General features: G+C 41.9%; 1 protein-coding gene across 3 annotated transcripts in view; it reads right to left on the minus strand.

The window, feature by feature from the left end:
• The window catches only part of TET1 (tet methylcytosine dioxygenase 1), a 91855-nt gene that overhangs the window by 57883 nt on the left and 18858 nt on the right, over positions 1–15114 (minus strand). For all 3 annotated transcript variants that reach the window (XM_071749053.1, XM_071749054.1, XM_071749056.1), the window contains 2 exons: positions 12149–14200; positions 4283–4333 (listed from right to left, as the gene is read on the minus strand). In XM_071749053.1, the coding sequence (XP_071605154.1) occupies positions 4283–4333; positions 12149–14077 (1980 nt within the window). In that variant the 5' untranslated portion in view covers positions 14078–14200. The remainder of the gene's footprint in view (positions 1–4282; positions 4334–12148; positions 14201–15114) is intronic.

A 15114-nucleotide genomic window follows, 5' to 3' on the forward strand; every position in this document is an offset into this window, starting at 1 on the left:
GAGAAAAACAAATTTCACTTCATTTAGACAGACACAGGTAACCTGAAAAAGTTGAAAATTAGAAGACCATTTCCTTTAAAAAAACGCTTTTTAAACTAAGCTAACAGCTAAGTTATTTATCCTGTTTTAAAAAAAAAAAAAAAAAGTTAACTAATTCATGTAGGCCACTCACATACCAGAAGTAAGCTCTCTCTATCAAAAAAAGAGAGCAAAAAAGCATATAAGGAACAGGCAGACAGTTTCAACCACTACTTGAGGAAATTTTAGTTGGTATTTATGAAGGAATACGTTCCAAGGTATAATGTCCCTTTAAAAAGCACAAAGAATAAGGGAAATATTTTCTGGACAACATCCTTTCCAACTTGTATTACACCAGTCTGTTGTCTTCCTCTGTAAAATTCCACTGCAGTGCAATCCCATCCACTGTCTTGCTCATATCTTATTTTAAAGTGGAAAAAAAGTAATGAAAGGTAATTTTTTCCAGCTAAACATTCTGGCAGATAGTGTGCACTAAAAGCATACAATATGATTTAGAAAAAATGCTCAGAATCAATCCATGCTCACTCAAAGTATTACCACAAACATTAGCACTTACTTTCTTAACTCTTACTAACACGTATGAGATTGACAAAAATGTGTATTTAAAATTTTTTATGCAGCAAAAAAGGAACTGCATTGTAAAAAGGGCAACAGCATATCTGCCAATCCAATTTGATATCTTAGTTGGTTTTGTAAGAAAAACTACAAATTGTATGTCTGGAGGAAAAAAATTAAAGAGATTGCTGAGGTATATATTTGAAGCTTTAATAGAAATGAAACCCTTACTGATTAATATGTTTATAAACAAACAAAAAGCTCTAGATACTGAATCATCTCTGGTTTTTGGTTTGGCTTAAACTGAATGAATTTTCTAGAGTTTAGTAGGAATTATTTGCACTCTTCTGGCACATAAGATTACTATTATAATGTTTTTGCATTAACATGCAAACAGAACCAGAGAACAAAGAATGTGCATGCAGTTATAATAATCACTTGGCACTGAATATATTATTCTGGATCTCTCCCACAGTCTCTTCCCTTTTATTTTTCCTTGTGTGTGTGTGTTTTAAAATCTTCATCAACAAACAGCAAAAATCTGCACCCATCCAAATGGCAAAATGGGCCCCACAGAACCCAGGTGAAAGACCACTGCCTGTACTTCATCAGCTTTACCTTGCTCTGTAGGAGGTTTCCCTACTGGTGCCACTACCATCTATACTTGGTAACTGTTGATTTCCCTGACAATATGATGCCATGCTCAACTGTTCCCTTCTCCTGAGCTGTGTTAATAAACCTACATCTGACTGCAAATACACCCCCACTGCTGGGAGAGGTGCATTGCACCACCCAAACTGAGTGAGAACACTGCTAAGTGTCTAAAAGGAAAGCAATAGTCAGTGAAGCAAGGTGTATAAGTGTGCCTTTTGACATGCAGGTGAATTAATTTTTAAGTATGAATCCCTTCTATGTAGACTTTCCATTATTAAGAATAACATTTAAAAACTGTCTGCTTAACCAGGGAAAACATACCATATAAATGGTAAGAAAAAACATTAGTATATTTCTTCCATAGTATCCATTACCATGGACTCACAAAGACTTTCTCCAATGAGCCTTTGCTTGCTAGAGAAGTGGTGAATATTTCAGATCTTCTTTCAAAATAAACATAGAGAAGCTCATACAGTATTTATGGCTCAGAAGAATTTCCTTACCAATGACTACTACAGTAAGCAGAAAAGCACTAAAACACAAGTGTGGAAAATGACAAATAGTAAACAAAAAGTACAGTATAATAGTAGTATGGCTTTCAGACTTAATGTTTATCTCTGTCCAACCTGTTTTCTAGAGGAAATCATTGTTTATTTTCACCCAGTACAGAATAATTTGTAAATATGTTGGTCATAAGAAGCACAATTAAAAAGAGCATTATCCTTCCAAGTAAATAAATGTGTATCAATAAAACAATTAGAGAAATACCAGCTCTAGGTATTATTGGAAGGCAGTAACAGAAATCCTTCTGTAAGAAAGTTAATAAGTACAAAGAAAAAAAAAAGTCTGTTAAATGGTTTAAAGTGTCACTGATCAGATATCCTCTGTCACTACCAATTGTTAAATTAAAGTCTGAAGTTATAATTCAGTAGACAGGACAATACCACTTTACATAGCAGTCCCACCAGTTACAGAAGCCAGGTTAGAGAGAGTCCTATCCAGAATCTCAACTCTAAAAATGCCCTTGTAAAGAGGTCTGCAAATTATGTAGCTTTTCTGCAGCTGACAGATATGAAACCAAACTTAAGATGACCAACCTGTCTCTTCCCCTCCAAATAAGAAAGGCAAACTCCACCAACCTAAACATTCCATGAGATGCCTTCAGGGGTATCATGCCTCATTTGGTGCACGCAAGTGAATAAATTCTTATGAAATACACATCAGCACCACAAAACAAAGACAAATACTAGAAAACACAAAGAACAGTACCTAAAACCAAAGAGGAAAACACTGCAGAATCAGATCAGCAAAGGAAATGTCAAAGCAGGAATAAACACAAGTCCAATGACTAACATATGATCCTATGCAACACGAAAACAGACAAGCCTTTTCCAGTTAAGAGCAAAGGAGAAAAAAAAAAAAAAAACAACTCTTCAGGCTTTTGGAAAGGAAAGGAATAACAGCATCATATTACATAGAAACCTGCCCTGACATAAAATCAAAGGCAGTGGTAAAATGCACTCAGAAGAGAAAAATCCCAAGATCTGCTACAAATCCCTACTATAGACAGCCACCTAAGACAATACATCTGCCTATCACCAAGAAAGATTTTTCACAGTTTAACAGGTGCCATACCAATTACATGTTACAGAGCTAAACAGCTCATTTACAAACAGCCCATATTTTGCATGCTATTATCAACTTAACCACCCACACCATCCAATGAACAAATGCTGAAGTTTTAACTATTCCTATGTACTAGAGCGGCAGTAATTAAAGCGAGTAATTAAAAGCATATCCGTGACATAATGAAAAACTCTACTTCCTAATGTATTAATTTATTTAACGAAAGGAAAAAAGCACTTGCCAGGGTTGTACCAACACAGTTACTGAGAGCATTCAGGGAGGTACAGCGAGTTTGCACATCTGCTCCCACATGAGAAGACAGACAGCCTTGAGGTCGGTCATACTTGTAGAGTCAAATAAGGTTATTTGCTCCTTGCTTGATCTTAACTTTGTCTAACAAAGTTATAACTCCTTCAACCAAGTTTCTGTAATGTGTAATACAGAAAACTGATAAAAAAATTAATGTTTTCAAATGTTTACACTGCATATATTCAACATCTACCAAAGACACTACATCCCAAAACTTCTGAAATGTTAATGATTTTAATGTACCAAAATAGTACTAAACTATCTTATATTACATTTAGTTGGTACAAGAGAATAGTTCTACAACATAAGTTAAACATGTTCTTTTCTTTTCCTTAGCTTCATCTCACATGTACCATCCATCTTACTTGCACCATTCATCCTCCAACATGCTAGACTGAAACAGAATAAGACTTATTTCTATTTTAAGCATTTTAAAGATGCAACACCGATGCTACCTGTTAGGTTTTTTGTAAAAAGCACTAGCCAAAAGTGTGTTAGCCTGTATTTTGCTATAAGAACTAAAACATTTCAATTTGAAACACCAATCTTTTGTTATCATGAAAGATGACCATCTTAAAAAACACTGAAGAACCCCATTACCACGTGAAACCGAAGGCTGTTTTACGAAGTTTATAGAAATTTCATTTGAGGTAATCTAAAGTTTTAAAAAAAAAAAAAAAGGAAATCAAAGTTATAGTAACAGGCACAAAAAATTTATTCTTTTGCTAAGTTGGTTTGCATTCTAACATTGGCTCCTTGCATTAAGTTACAGATACCATAAAATCAATGTGAGCATTCAACTGTTACCTTTGAAGGATGAAACTAAGAATAGAGGAAATTAAAGTGAATCTTCACTGCAATGGAAAGCAAACTTTTTGGTCTGTAGACTTGTGCAAAGAGATTCAAATATGTATACAACATGCTGAAGAGAAAGGGGGAGGGGGAAAGAGCATGTTCTGTGCTGTTAAAATTAGCTAATCTCCTGAATAGCTGGAAAGCGCCGCTACCCAGAAATTAACCCTTTGGCTTCCTGACCTATATGACAAGAAAATGTTGCTGAAAACCGGAGAGGATAAACATTAAAGCGATCGTCGGTTACCTTTAAAACTCTTTGCTTCCTCCTCTGAGGCCTTTTGTTTTCAGTTAGAACCTAAAAAAACATCAAATTGCAGAATAAGTTGTGGTCACAAAGGCAGACACCTCCGATTTTATTACCAAACTGCAATTATTTCTGAAATACCCAGAATGCTTCACATGCGGCACTTTGGCGGGCCGACGAGGCTCAGCGCGGCCCCCTCCGCCGCCGCCCCGCCACCGGAGACGGCCGAGGGGAGAGGCCCGGCCGCCGCCCCCCTGCCGCCGGCCCCGCTGCCGCCCCGCATTCCTCACAGCGGCGCCCCCCGGGCGGCCATCTTGCTTCCTGCCGCAGCTCCGCCCGCCCACAGGCGGCCTCTCGGGCGCGAGCCCTGTCCCGCTCCGCGCCGCGCGCGCCCCCGCCGCGGGAACGCGCGGGGCCGGCCCCAGCCAATGGGGGGGCGGCGGCGGCCCGCAGCAAGTGCGCGCCCCCGTCCCGCACTCTCTCCCGCCTCCCCCCACCCCGCACCCCTCGCGGCGGCCGTGCCCAAACAAAGGGTCCCCTGTGCGGGCGCCGCAGCGGCCTCGCGCAAGAGGCGGCACCGGAGTCGCCGCGCCGGAGGACGCGGAGCCGCGGGCGCGTGCACGGGAGCGGGGAGTCCGAGGGAGGATTGGGGTGGGGGGTAGGGGAGCCGGGCAGCGGCCCCTGCGGGAGGAGGGGGGGGGAACGTGGTGTCTTTTGGGCTCTGCAAGAGGCAGCGGCGTGCGGGGTCAGGCGAGGACACGGCCCCCGCGCGCCCGCGCCCCATGCACGCGCTGAGGTACAAGTGTGCGCGCGCAGGCGGACACAGGTCCGTGAAGCGTCGGGCGTGGGCGCGCATCCCCTCTGCAGCAGCAGGGACACACACGCACACACAGACACACGCACACACAGACACACGCACACACAGACACACGCACACACAGACACACGCACAGCCCAGGCCCCGCGGGGCTGCAGCCACCGCCACGGGGGTCTCCGCTGGCCACGCTCCCCTTCGCACCCCGGCTCGTCCCGGGAAGAGTGGAAATCGCCGCCCAGCCGGAGGAAGCTGCAGCGTTCTTGCTGCGCGCAGCCACGGGCCTGCCCGCACCGAGACGCGGGAGCCGCCGCACCACAGCAGCACCCGCTAAAAACTCTGCCCGGGGGCACCCAGCAGACCCGAGGGCTCACACGGACCTGCCTGCTGCGTGCAGCCCACACGGTCCCGCTGCAGGATAAGGTTCTGTCTACATCTGCACCCGCAACACCCAGCAAAGATTCTGCTGCAAACCAGTGACAGTGTGAACGGGCTGCCAGATAAACACGAAATGAAATTGTTTTCCCATATAACCACCTGCCTAAAGCATTCATCTGGACAGCACGAAGATGGAGGGGTCACAGCTCTGCCATAAGTTTTCATGCCAATCCCAAACGCAGCACTTGCTAATGCTGGAAACCAAGCAACACATCTAACACACCACTGGTCACACAAGCAGTTACTGAAAAAGTTGCCTATGTAGAACATCGCTTTTTGGCAGCTACAGACTACAATTTAAAATTGTTTTCTTTATCTACTGCTAAATTACAAATGTAATTCCTGCCCAGTTACTGATGCAGATCACTTCAGCAGTGCAAATGCTCAGATGTGGACACAACTCACTCTGCAAGAGTGAGACTCAAAAGAAAGGTGGTGCTCATTTTTGTTGCCTGATGCTACTTATTAGAGTTGGCAGAGACCTCTAGAGATCATCTCCTCCAACTCTCCACTAAAGCAGGATGGAGCAATTACACAGGACTCCATCCAGGTGGATTTTAGTATCTCCAGACAAGGGGACTCCACAACCTCTCTGGGCAGACTGCGTCACCCTCATAATAAAGAAGTTTTTCCTATGTTTAGATGGAATTTCCTATGTTCCAGCTTGTGCCTGTTGTCTCTCATCCTGTCACTAGAAACTACTGAGAAGAGTCAGGCTCTGTCTTCTTTGCACACACCCTTTAGATACTTGTAGACATTGATAAGGTCAACATGTAGACATTAATGAAGTACTGTAATAAGCAGGATTTAGGAACAGGTAAAAAAGTATGTATGTATGTAATGTTTTCCTAAAATAGAAGCCTGCAAGGATCTTGAAATGTAATAAAAATGAGGTATGTACACTCAGTGATCTGATTCATATTTGCAGTTTTGGCTGTGTAAGATGCTTCACAGTCCAGAAAAAAATATTAAGAATTTTTTTTCTTTGCTTAGAAACCTGACCCAATACTCTGAATTAGTCCCCAATTCATTGTGTGCACTGGACAGCACTTAGGCAGCAGTTTCAGGTTTCTTTGTCACTTAGGCTGTTTCCCCTCCCATTAGGATTGGTCCTCATACACAAGGAAGGCAAGAAACCTCTTCAAATAAAATTTGCTCTGTAGAACCAGAGAACATGAGGATCAGTGAAGAGGCAACTTCTAAAATGCATCCTCTGCAAATAGTTAGACTCCAAACTAATTTGTTCCTCTGAAATTTAGGCTGCATTGTAGTCCACACCCAGGATCACAGAAGCTTCAATTGCAATTATTGCACCCATGGAGCTGCATCACTCCAGCTCCCTGCCCCGCATCTGTGCACAGTTTTGTTCATCTTTGCCACACAATACCAAGCTCCTCCAGCCCATGTGCTATCCCCTTACAAAACTCTCAAGTAGCATATTCAATAGGAGCACTTAATGTGCACTTATTTTAAAATCATTTGACTGGTTTAAATAATTTCTTGATGATAACTATGTCTGGCTAGAAAAAAGAAGTCGGTTTTGGTTTTTTGTATTTTTTTTTTCAGTTGGTTGTGTTTTTGGTTTGGTTTGGTTTGAAGATTTTTTGAGATTTCAACATTTGGATTTGGTTGTGTTCCAAAAGCAGAGCAAACCTTTCAAAAATTCAAGAGAACACAGATGGGATGCAAAGCACCAAAAGCTCAAGCCCTTGCCTGGTCTGCAAAAAGCTCTGACCACCAAGCTCTTCTAATAATTCTCTCTCCCTTTTAAAGTTTTAAGCAGAAATTTCATTTGGGACCTTGAGAAGCTTTTCCTTGAAATAGTTGCATTGAGGCAGATAGTAACTGTGAAAGCTCTCTGTTAAATCAGCATTTTTCCATTCGAGGAATCACTTACTGGAAAAGTCCCAACCATCTCTAATTGCAGCATCTTTTCAAGTATGTCTGGGTTTCCAGCAGCATATTAAAAACCCACAAGCAAGCAGGCCCTTATTGTTTTTTAATATTTCCATCTCACTCAGATTACAGCTATTAAATAAGACATCTCAAGACACCCTGGTAAAACCAGTGATGCAATTCTTTTTTCAGTTTGTTGCCTCTAGATCCCATTAAACCATGAGTGGTCCCTTACCTAACACAAACAAAAGCTCTCCCTAACAGATGCTTTCAGCCCCAGAGGGCTCCCTGCCCAGGCAAGAACCTGAGAGCCTCTGCAGAAAGCAGCCTTTGGAGATGAGGGCTCCCCACAGCTGCTGGTTTTGCAGCACCTCTACAGCAGCCCCATATGTTTATGGTATTTTGGGCAAGAGGAGTTATGGTGGCATTGTTACAAAACTTAGCAACTTCACCTTGGTAACTGAAACCACTCAGCCTGGCAGCCTCCTGGGCCAGGGATGGGGAAATCACAGAATCACAGAAAGTTGGGTGTTAGAAAGGATCTCAAAAGTCCAAACTCCCTGCCAGAGCAGGGCCACCCACAGGAGGTCACATAGGAACACCTCCAGGTGGGTTTTGAATGTCTCCAGAGGAGGAGACTCCACAACCTCCCAGGGTGCCTCCAGCCTGTGCCAGTGCTCTGTCACCCTCACAGTAAAAAAATTTGTCCTCCTGTTTATGTAACCTCCTATGCTCAAGCTTATATCCGCTGCCTCTCTTCCTGTCCTTGGGCATAATTGAGAAGAGCCTGGCACCATCCTCCTGGCTCTCTCCCTTTCCATATTTATAAACATTAATGAGGTCACCACTCATTCTCCTCTCCTCCAAGCTGAAGAGCCTCAGCTCCCTCAGCCTTTCTTCATAACGCTGATGTTCCACTCCCTTCATCATCTTAGGAGGCTCTGCACTGGACTCTCAAGCAGTTCCTTGTCCTTCTTAAACTCAGGGACCCAGAACTGGACACAGTATTTCAGATGTAGTCTCACCAGGGCAGAGTAGAGGGATAATGGTTCCACCCAGGAGCGCACTGGTCAGCTGAGGGCCAGATGAGATCAGTCTGTCCATCCAGCACACAAAAAATACAACTATCACAGACCACAGTCAGCTTGCAAGCATCTAGAAGGCACAATTCTCATCCTGAGTGTGTACTGCTATATAGTAGGTGCAACAATACCTACTCTTTGTGCAAAATAGGAATTCTTTTTCCACAGAGAAAATAAAACAGATGGATCACCTTTACTATTTTTGTGGTGGTTTTGAAACCTACAAAATCCCTACCCCACACTGCAACACATCCAGACTTCCTCAACACGTGATGATGCAATGGTAGCAAAACAGATCACTTATTGAAGTGATGTATGCTTTTTGGTAGAAAATAGCTGTGAAATAGCTTTCAGTAACTGCTATCTAAGAAAACAGCAGTTTTGGAAAGACAAGACAAAAAAGTGGAAGTACCACACTCTTGTGTTATGTAAACTCGTAAAGCCCCCGTTTCACTATGAAGCATTTCCACATCATTCATTCTGAGAGGGACACTGGACAGTAATGCAATATAAAGCCTTTTTCATTATTTTCAAAGCTTGCTTACTTTTTTTATTTACCAGACTGCTCCTTCAAAAATTTTAGTAAAGAAAAAAAAATTTACAGCATGAGTCCCTCAGGAAGAGAAGCATTACATAAAACAGTACTGCTACTCACAGGGGCTGTGAACTAGAGCCCACAACACTTTATCCAGACTTTCATGATGTCATATTCCTGCAAAACCAATTAAATTCAGCAAGGTGAAATATCACTGAAGGTTTATGTGGCTATTATTTTTAAGTGATATTTTTCAAGTCCAATCTAGTTTTCAAATCTTTATCTGGAGGATTATGTGTGAATTAATGAACGTAACAGTGAGGTAACTCATACCAGCTCCAAACATGCAATTGATACTCTCTGAGAGTTAAATCCTTGTGCACACATGGGTATGTGTGTTGGAATACTCACTTGAGTCTACTTACACAGCTTCTACCAGCCAGGCCTTACTCCCTATAAATGTAAATCCACAAAATTTCTTAAGGGAGAACAGCACTTTTTTGTTTTTTAAACAGTACGGATGGATTGCCAACCCCTGCACTGTAATCCTGCGGCCATTTAATGTACAGAGCTCTCACTGACTTTGTTGTGACTTTTGCATTGATTAGTTAGAATGGGAAGGGATAATTCTCTTTAAGGCAATACACCAATGCTGAAACTCTGCTCATGCAGAGCACGTCTATCCCCTATACCCCTCTCCCACTGAATCACCTTCAAAAAATGCTTACATTCCACCAACATGAGAGATGCCTGACCCTTTTGAACAAGGAATTCACTGAAGCCAACCTCATTTCTATCAGTACATTCACTTTCTATACCATGGACAGAGACCAACAGTTTTGGTTTTTCCCCAGCTCTCCTCCATTTGAAACATATTATTGTCACAGAATTCTCAGCTGTTGTAGTCACAGTCCTACTAGTTTGTGAAAACACAATGGAATTCCCTTCCAGTGTGCTACAATCTTATCTAAAAGATAGCTGCTGACCAGAGTGATACTGTCTGTCTCATCCCCCAACACCTCCCTCTATATCTCAACACCTTGAAAAAATTCTCACAACACATCCACAATGTAGAAATACTTTGCTCTTCCTCTTACTCAGAGCAGTTTCCAGTTACTACAAATGAGGCAAGGGCAAGGCTTGCATCTAGGAGTATCTGAAAGTGCAGCAGGTTTCATTCAAATACAACTTTATAAGAAAATACTTGACATGTTCTTAAATGTCAGGAACACTTCATTTCCTCCACACAGTACTCTAAAACTTCATATGAAATTTAATGAGAAATGGAGGCCTCTGGTGCAGCTCTAAATGCATTATACAATGCGTGACCAATTTAATAAGATAAAAGCACACACACACACACACACAAAAAAAAAAGCTGTCAAAGAAAATAATAAAAACAAGGAATCTTTCATAAAGGAACCAAAAGGAGCGCCCAGAGAGGACAAAGGTGAAGGGGCAAAGCTAATCCAGAAGGAGAAGTTCAGCCTGAGCAACAAGAAAAGAAGCGTGTTTAGCCTGGAAAACAAAGGTTGATGGAAAAGCTGGAGTGCTTCCTTTCACAGACCCTGCCAAAGCCCTTTTTAAAACATGGCTTTGAGACTACTTCCTACCTCAACTCCACCAATTCTCTCCTATGGGCTTCTTCAGTCCCACTGACTAAATACACAAAAGAAAATAATGTCACTTCTCTTTTGCTGTAAAAAGTCAGGATCAGTCTAGAATGTTTATTGATTTAAAATATATCTCAAGTCACATTTTAGATGTCCCTCCCCTCAACTTATTTTTTTTAGGAGTAGTTTAAATGAACTCTGAGACCAGCTAAAACTATTTCATAGCTTAAAATACACTTCCCATCCAACACAGATTATAACATTTGTCTACCTTAGAAAAAGAACAGGCTTCTCTGCAAACCCTGGGAAGCACTGGACAGAGAGGAGTGAAAACAGGAGGTCTGCTGAGATCTCCACATCTGACAGGAATTTCTATCTGCTATAAGAACATGTTGTTTTAATGAAATTGCCATTGAGAAAGGTTTTGTCCATGCATTCTTTCCAGTGTGCACTGCTTCCACTTAGAGTCCAAGCTGATGCAGAGACTTGAACCTCAGTTTCCCACATCCCAAGGCAAATGTCCCAGTGATTGAATTACCAAGACAGCATCTCCACCTCCAATGCTCAGGTGCCATTGGATCATACAAAGCAGAATGCTTCCAGCAGGACATGGAGATGCAGAAGTTAACACTACACTTCAGAAGTTAGAGAACTCAGTTGGGATGTGGGAAATTATGTTCAACTCCCTACTTACCTGATTTAAAGCCTGATCTTGAACTGATATCTCGGAAGGTCAGTGTTGTTATCACAGGGGCATACAGATTGTCTTTTCCCCTCCTCTTTATTCCAAAAGTAATGACCTGGGTTATAAGAGGCTGATGGATCAGAAAAATGAGTAAGAAACACAGAAAAAGAAAGTATGCATGGGGGATGTAACAGACAAAGGGAGACAGGCAGGAGAAATGAAATGAGAGAAACAGAAGAATAGACAATTAGGAAGGCAGAGAGATGTGAAAGGGAAAATGCAGCTACAACTTGACCCTGAAGTTTTTAACTTTATTTCCAGCAAATCTGGCATCAGAAGGAAATTATTTCACCTGAAATACCAACAGCCTGCTTTCCTTTGCTTTTTTACCTTTACCTTTTACCTCTTTTACTTTAATTTTACCTCATTATCTCTCCCTAATAATTTGCAGTCTCCTAAGACTACCCTCCTTCCCCCACCTCCCCACATTTTGCACTTACATCTTTCTCCTCTCTTCACGTCCTCAGTTAATTCACTGTTTTGGCCAATATCTGGAACACAGAGTTAAAGCCATACTTACCTCTGATTTTATGCATGTACACAGCAGAAACAAGAGTAACTGCAGCTCACTTTAATTTACACCTCTATAGGTGACAAGAGCAAGTTGCTGTACAATCTGCTAGCTCCAACAGTAACCCTAAGCTCTCTAAAACTGCACAGTGACCAGCCTTTCCCTTTGAAGAATTTTAAGACACACCTCAAGCCTTAAAGGAGTGACTTCATTTGCAATTTCTCTGGCTTACCTCAAAAGGCAGCATGACTGGTGGTGGTGGCTTTTTCAGTTCTTCACATTTTCTCTTTTTACATATCCTGTGACTAGTTTTGCGCTTCCTGCAACAGCTGCATTCCTCACAATTCGTTTTCCGCAGACAGGGCTCACAGACTCCACAACGCCTTCGTTTCTTTTTCTCCAGCATAGGGAGCAAAGATGAATATGGAACAGGGTAATCACCAGCTGGATTTTTAAGAGAGGATGGCCCTGAAGCCTCAACTGCTTCAGTGCTGCCACTCACGTTGTCCTGAACCCAATTCAAGCTTACTCCAATTCTCCCCAGCTGTGATGAATAATCATTATGCTGCAGTCTTGAGTCAGCTGGCAAATCTGCATTTATGGCTTTTTCTGAGGCAAGAGCAGAGATTTCTGTGCTTGAAGGCAACTCCAAAACAAAACGTTCAGAAAACTGTCCAGAGCTTTCACCAGAGACTTTATCAACTGTGCTTTTCTCTAAATCTGGAGATAAAGTGGGGACATAACCTGAATTCAAAATTAATGTCTCTGGATCAATACATTTAACAAGCTGTTCGATGTCCTCCACTTCAATATTGTTTAAAGAGGTATCGGAAACTGGTTCACATACTGTAAATATGTTTTTTGAGTCAGATTCTGAATTCTCTCTTGCGCAGCTCAAATCCAAAATAGAGTCAAATTCTTTGTGAATGGGTACAAAATCCACAACCAGTTTCATGTGGGATTCTGCAACCAAGCTTGCACCTTGAAAATGTAAAAGTGAATTTGACTCCGTGGCAGCTACAGAGCTGAGATTTGAAGCAACATCTTTATTCTCAGACTCTAAATCCCAGCCTGCCTTCAGGCAGGACTCCGTAAGTGAGCTCACCTCTTCTAATAAATGTTCTTGTGAGTTAAACTCAGAGGTAACTACAGGTACAGAATTTGAGTCTTGTTCTTCACTAGGTAGCACCAGGTCCAACTCTGCTTCGATGTGGGATTTGGCAAGAGGGTCCGACTCTTCTAACAGTACTGCTGAGCTGAGATCTGAGGTATTGACAGGACTGGAATCAGGTTCTTTACTGTTAGGCACCATATCGAAGGGAGTCTCTGCACACACCTTCGAGTTTAATTCAGAGGTGATTATGGAGACAGAAGGAGAAGACAGAAGCACAAGTGCAGCATCTTCAACAAATGCTTCAGCTGAACTATCCGTATAGAGATTGCTGGGTATCTGCTCACAGGGCAGGTCTTCATGTTTGTATGTCACCTCTAATGCCTCTGTATTGTCAGTTACCTGACTGCTTGGAAGGGAGTAATTTGTTTTGGGTATTTCTACCTCTTTGTCTTGACTGGCACATGTGGCAGCAGGCTCTTCACTTACACTACATGGAGCATCTTCTACAAGCAGAGGAGCCAGCTCATTTTGTGCTAGATCTTGTTTCAAAACTCTTTCACCTGCTTCAATGTTTTTTTCTTCTGCTTCTGCCAGGGCTTCTTGTTCAAGTTTTTCCTTTGTTTCTAGCCTTTTTTGTGCTGCAGCTTTCCTGGGTTTTGCAATTGTTGGAGTTTGGGACACTCTATGGGAGAATGATCGGTTACGGAGAGACATTGTAAAGCCATTGATGTTGAAAGAATCCTGGCTATGGAAGAGGATATTGTCAGCTTTCTCCAAAGTCACCCAAGATGCTCCAGACAAGGTTCTGGTTATACTGCTCCTGAGAAGTCTACCTGAAGAGCTCATGATTGGTTTCTTTTCTTGCTGTTTCTTCTTAACATCTTTTTCTTGTGCTGCCTTTTTGCCTTTTCCAGAGCTAAGAGCTTTTGTGGAAGTCTTTGTGGTTTTCTTTCTCACTTGGCTAGATTTCTTTTTGCCCTGGTTAGTTTTCCTTTTACCTAACTCTTCCTTTTTGACTGATCTGGAAGGCCTCGCGTGGTGAGCCATGTTGGCAGAGTAGTAGAAATGTTAAGAAGAGAGATGGAAAAAAATCATGAGCTCTTGAGAGAACTTTTCAATAGAAAACTGCATACTCCCATTGCTGCTCTCTGTGTTGATACAGTATTAGCTCTGAAACAGAAAAAAGATACAGAATAACATGAATATAACTGTAATTAACAAAGGGTGCCCGTATATTAAACTGACCATCTTTTAGTATGAATTAGAATTATTGGTACTGGACATTATGTGTAATTAACACGAAAGCTTTGAAAATATTAGTATGTTGCAAAATGAAAGCTTGCCTAAGTGCTTGTAATGCAAAGAAGCAAACTGAGTTCAAATGACCAGGTAACATCCTATTTACTGTTTTATATCAATTATAAGAAGTTTGAATTCTCTCAACCTTGGTAACAGTACATTGATCACTTCTCCCGAGTAAGAACAAGTAAAGTTTATGTTCATAGCTTTATGTTCCATAGCATATCTACCACTGTAAGGACCTTGTGGAAAAAAGAACAAAGCTGAGTTTATTGCATGTAGAATCATAGAATCTTTCAGGTTGTAAAAGACCCTGGGATCATTGAGTCCAACCATGATCCCTATTTTAAAAAGTTGTCCCCTAAACCATACTCCCTCCCCCAATACCACATCTAAATGACCTGTAAACACACCCAGGGATGGTGTCTCAACCTCCTCCCTGGTACTCATACACCATCAGCAGGGCATCCCATATTTTTACCATTCATCAGCTGCCTACCACTGTACAATTCCAAATAAAATGGGGAGAAGTAATTCCACAAAGATGTCCAACTTGTGGTGTTACTCACACAGGAACTGGACTGAGAAAAAATGGCCTTTCCCAGTGTTATCTCCTGTGATAACATACCAGTGCAACGTATTACATTGCAAGCTTTGACTCTATCCTGTCTAGCTCTACCAAGCATATTATGCAGGCAGTTGGATCTGCTTCATCATTACCACTACGAACATATTTGCCCTTCAACAAAATGCCACACATTTGTCATAAACTTTTGTCCCCAAAC

This window comes from Heliangelus exortis, chromosome 7, assembly GCF_036169615.1.
Source record: "Heliangelus exortis chromosome 7, bHelExo1.hap1, whole genome shotgun sequence".
NCBI classification, from domain to species: domain Eukaryota; kingdom Metazoa; phylum Chordata; class Aves; order Apodiformes; family Trochilidae; genus Heliangelus; species Heliangelus exortis.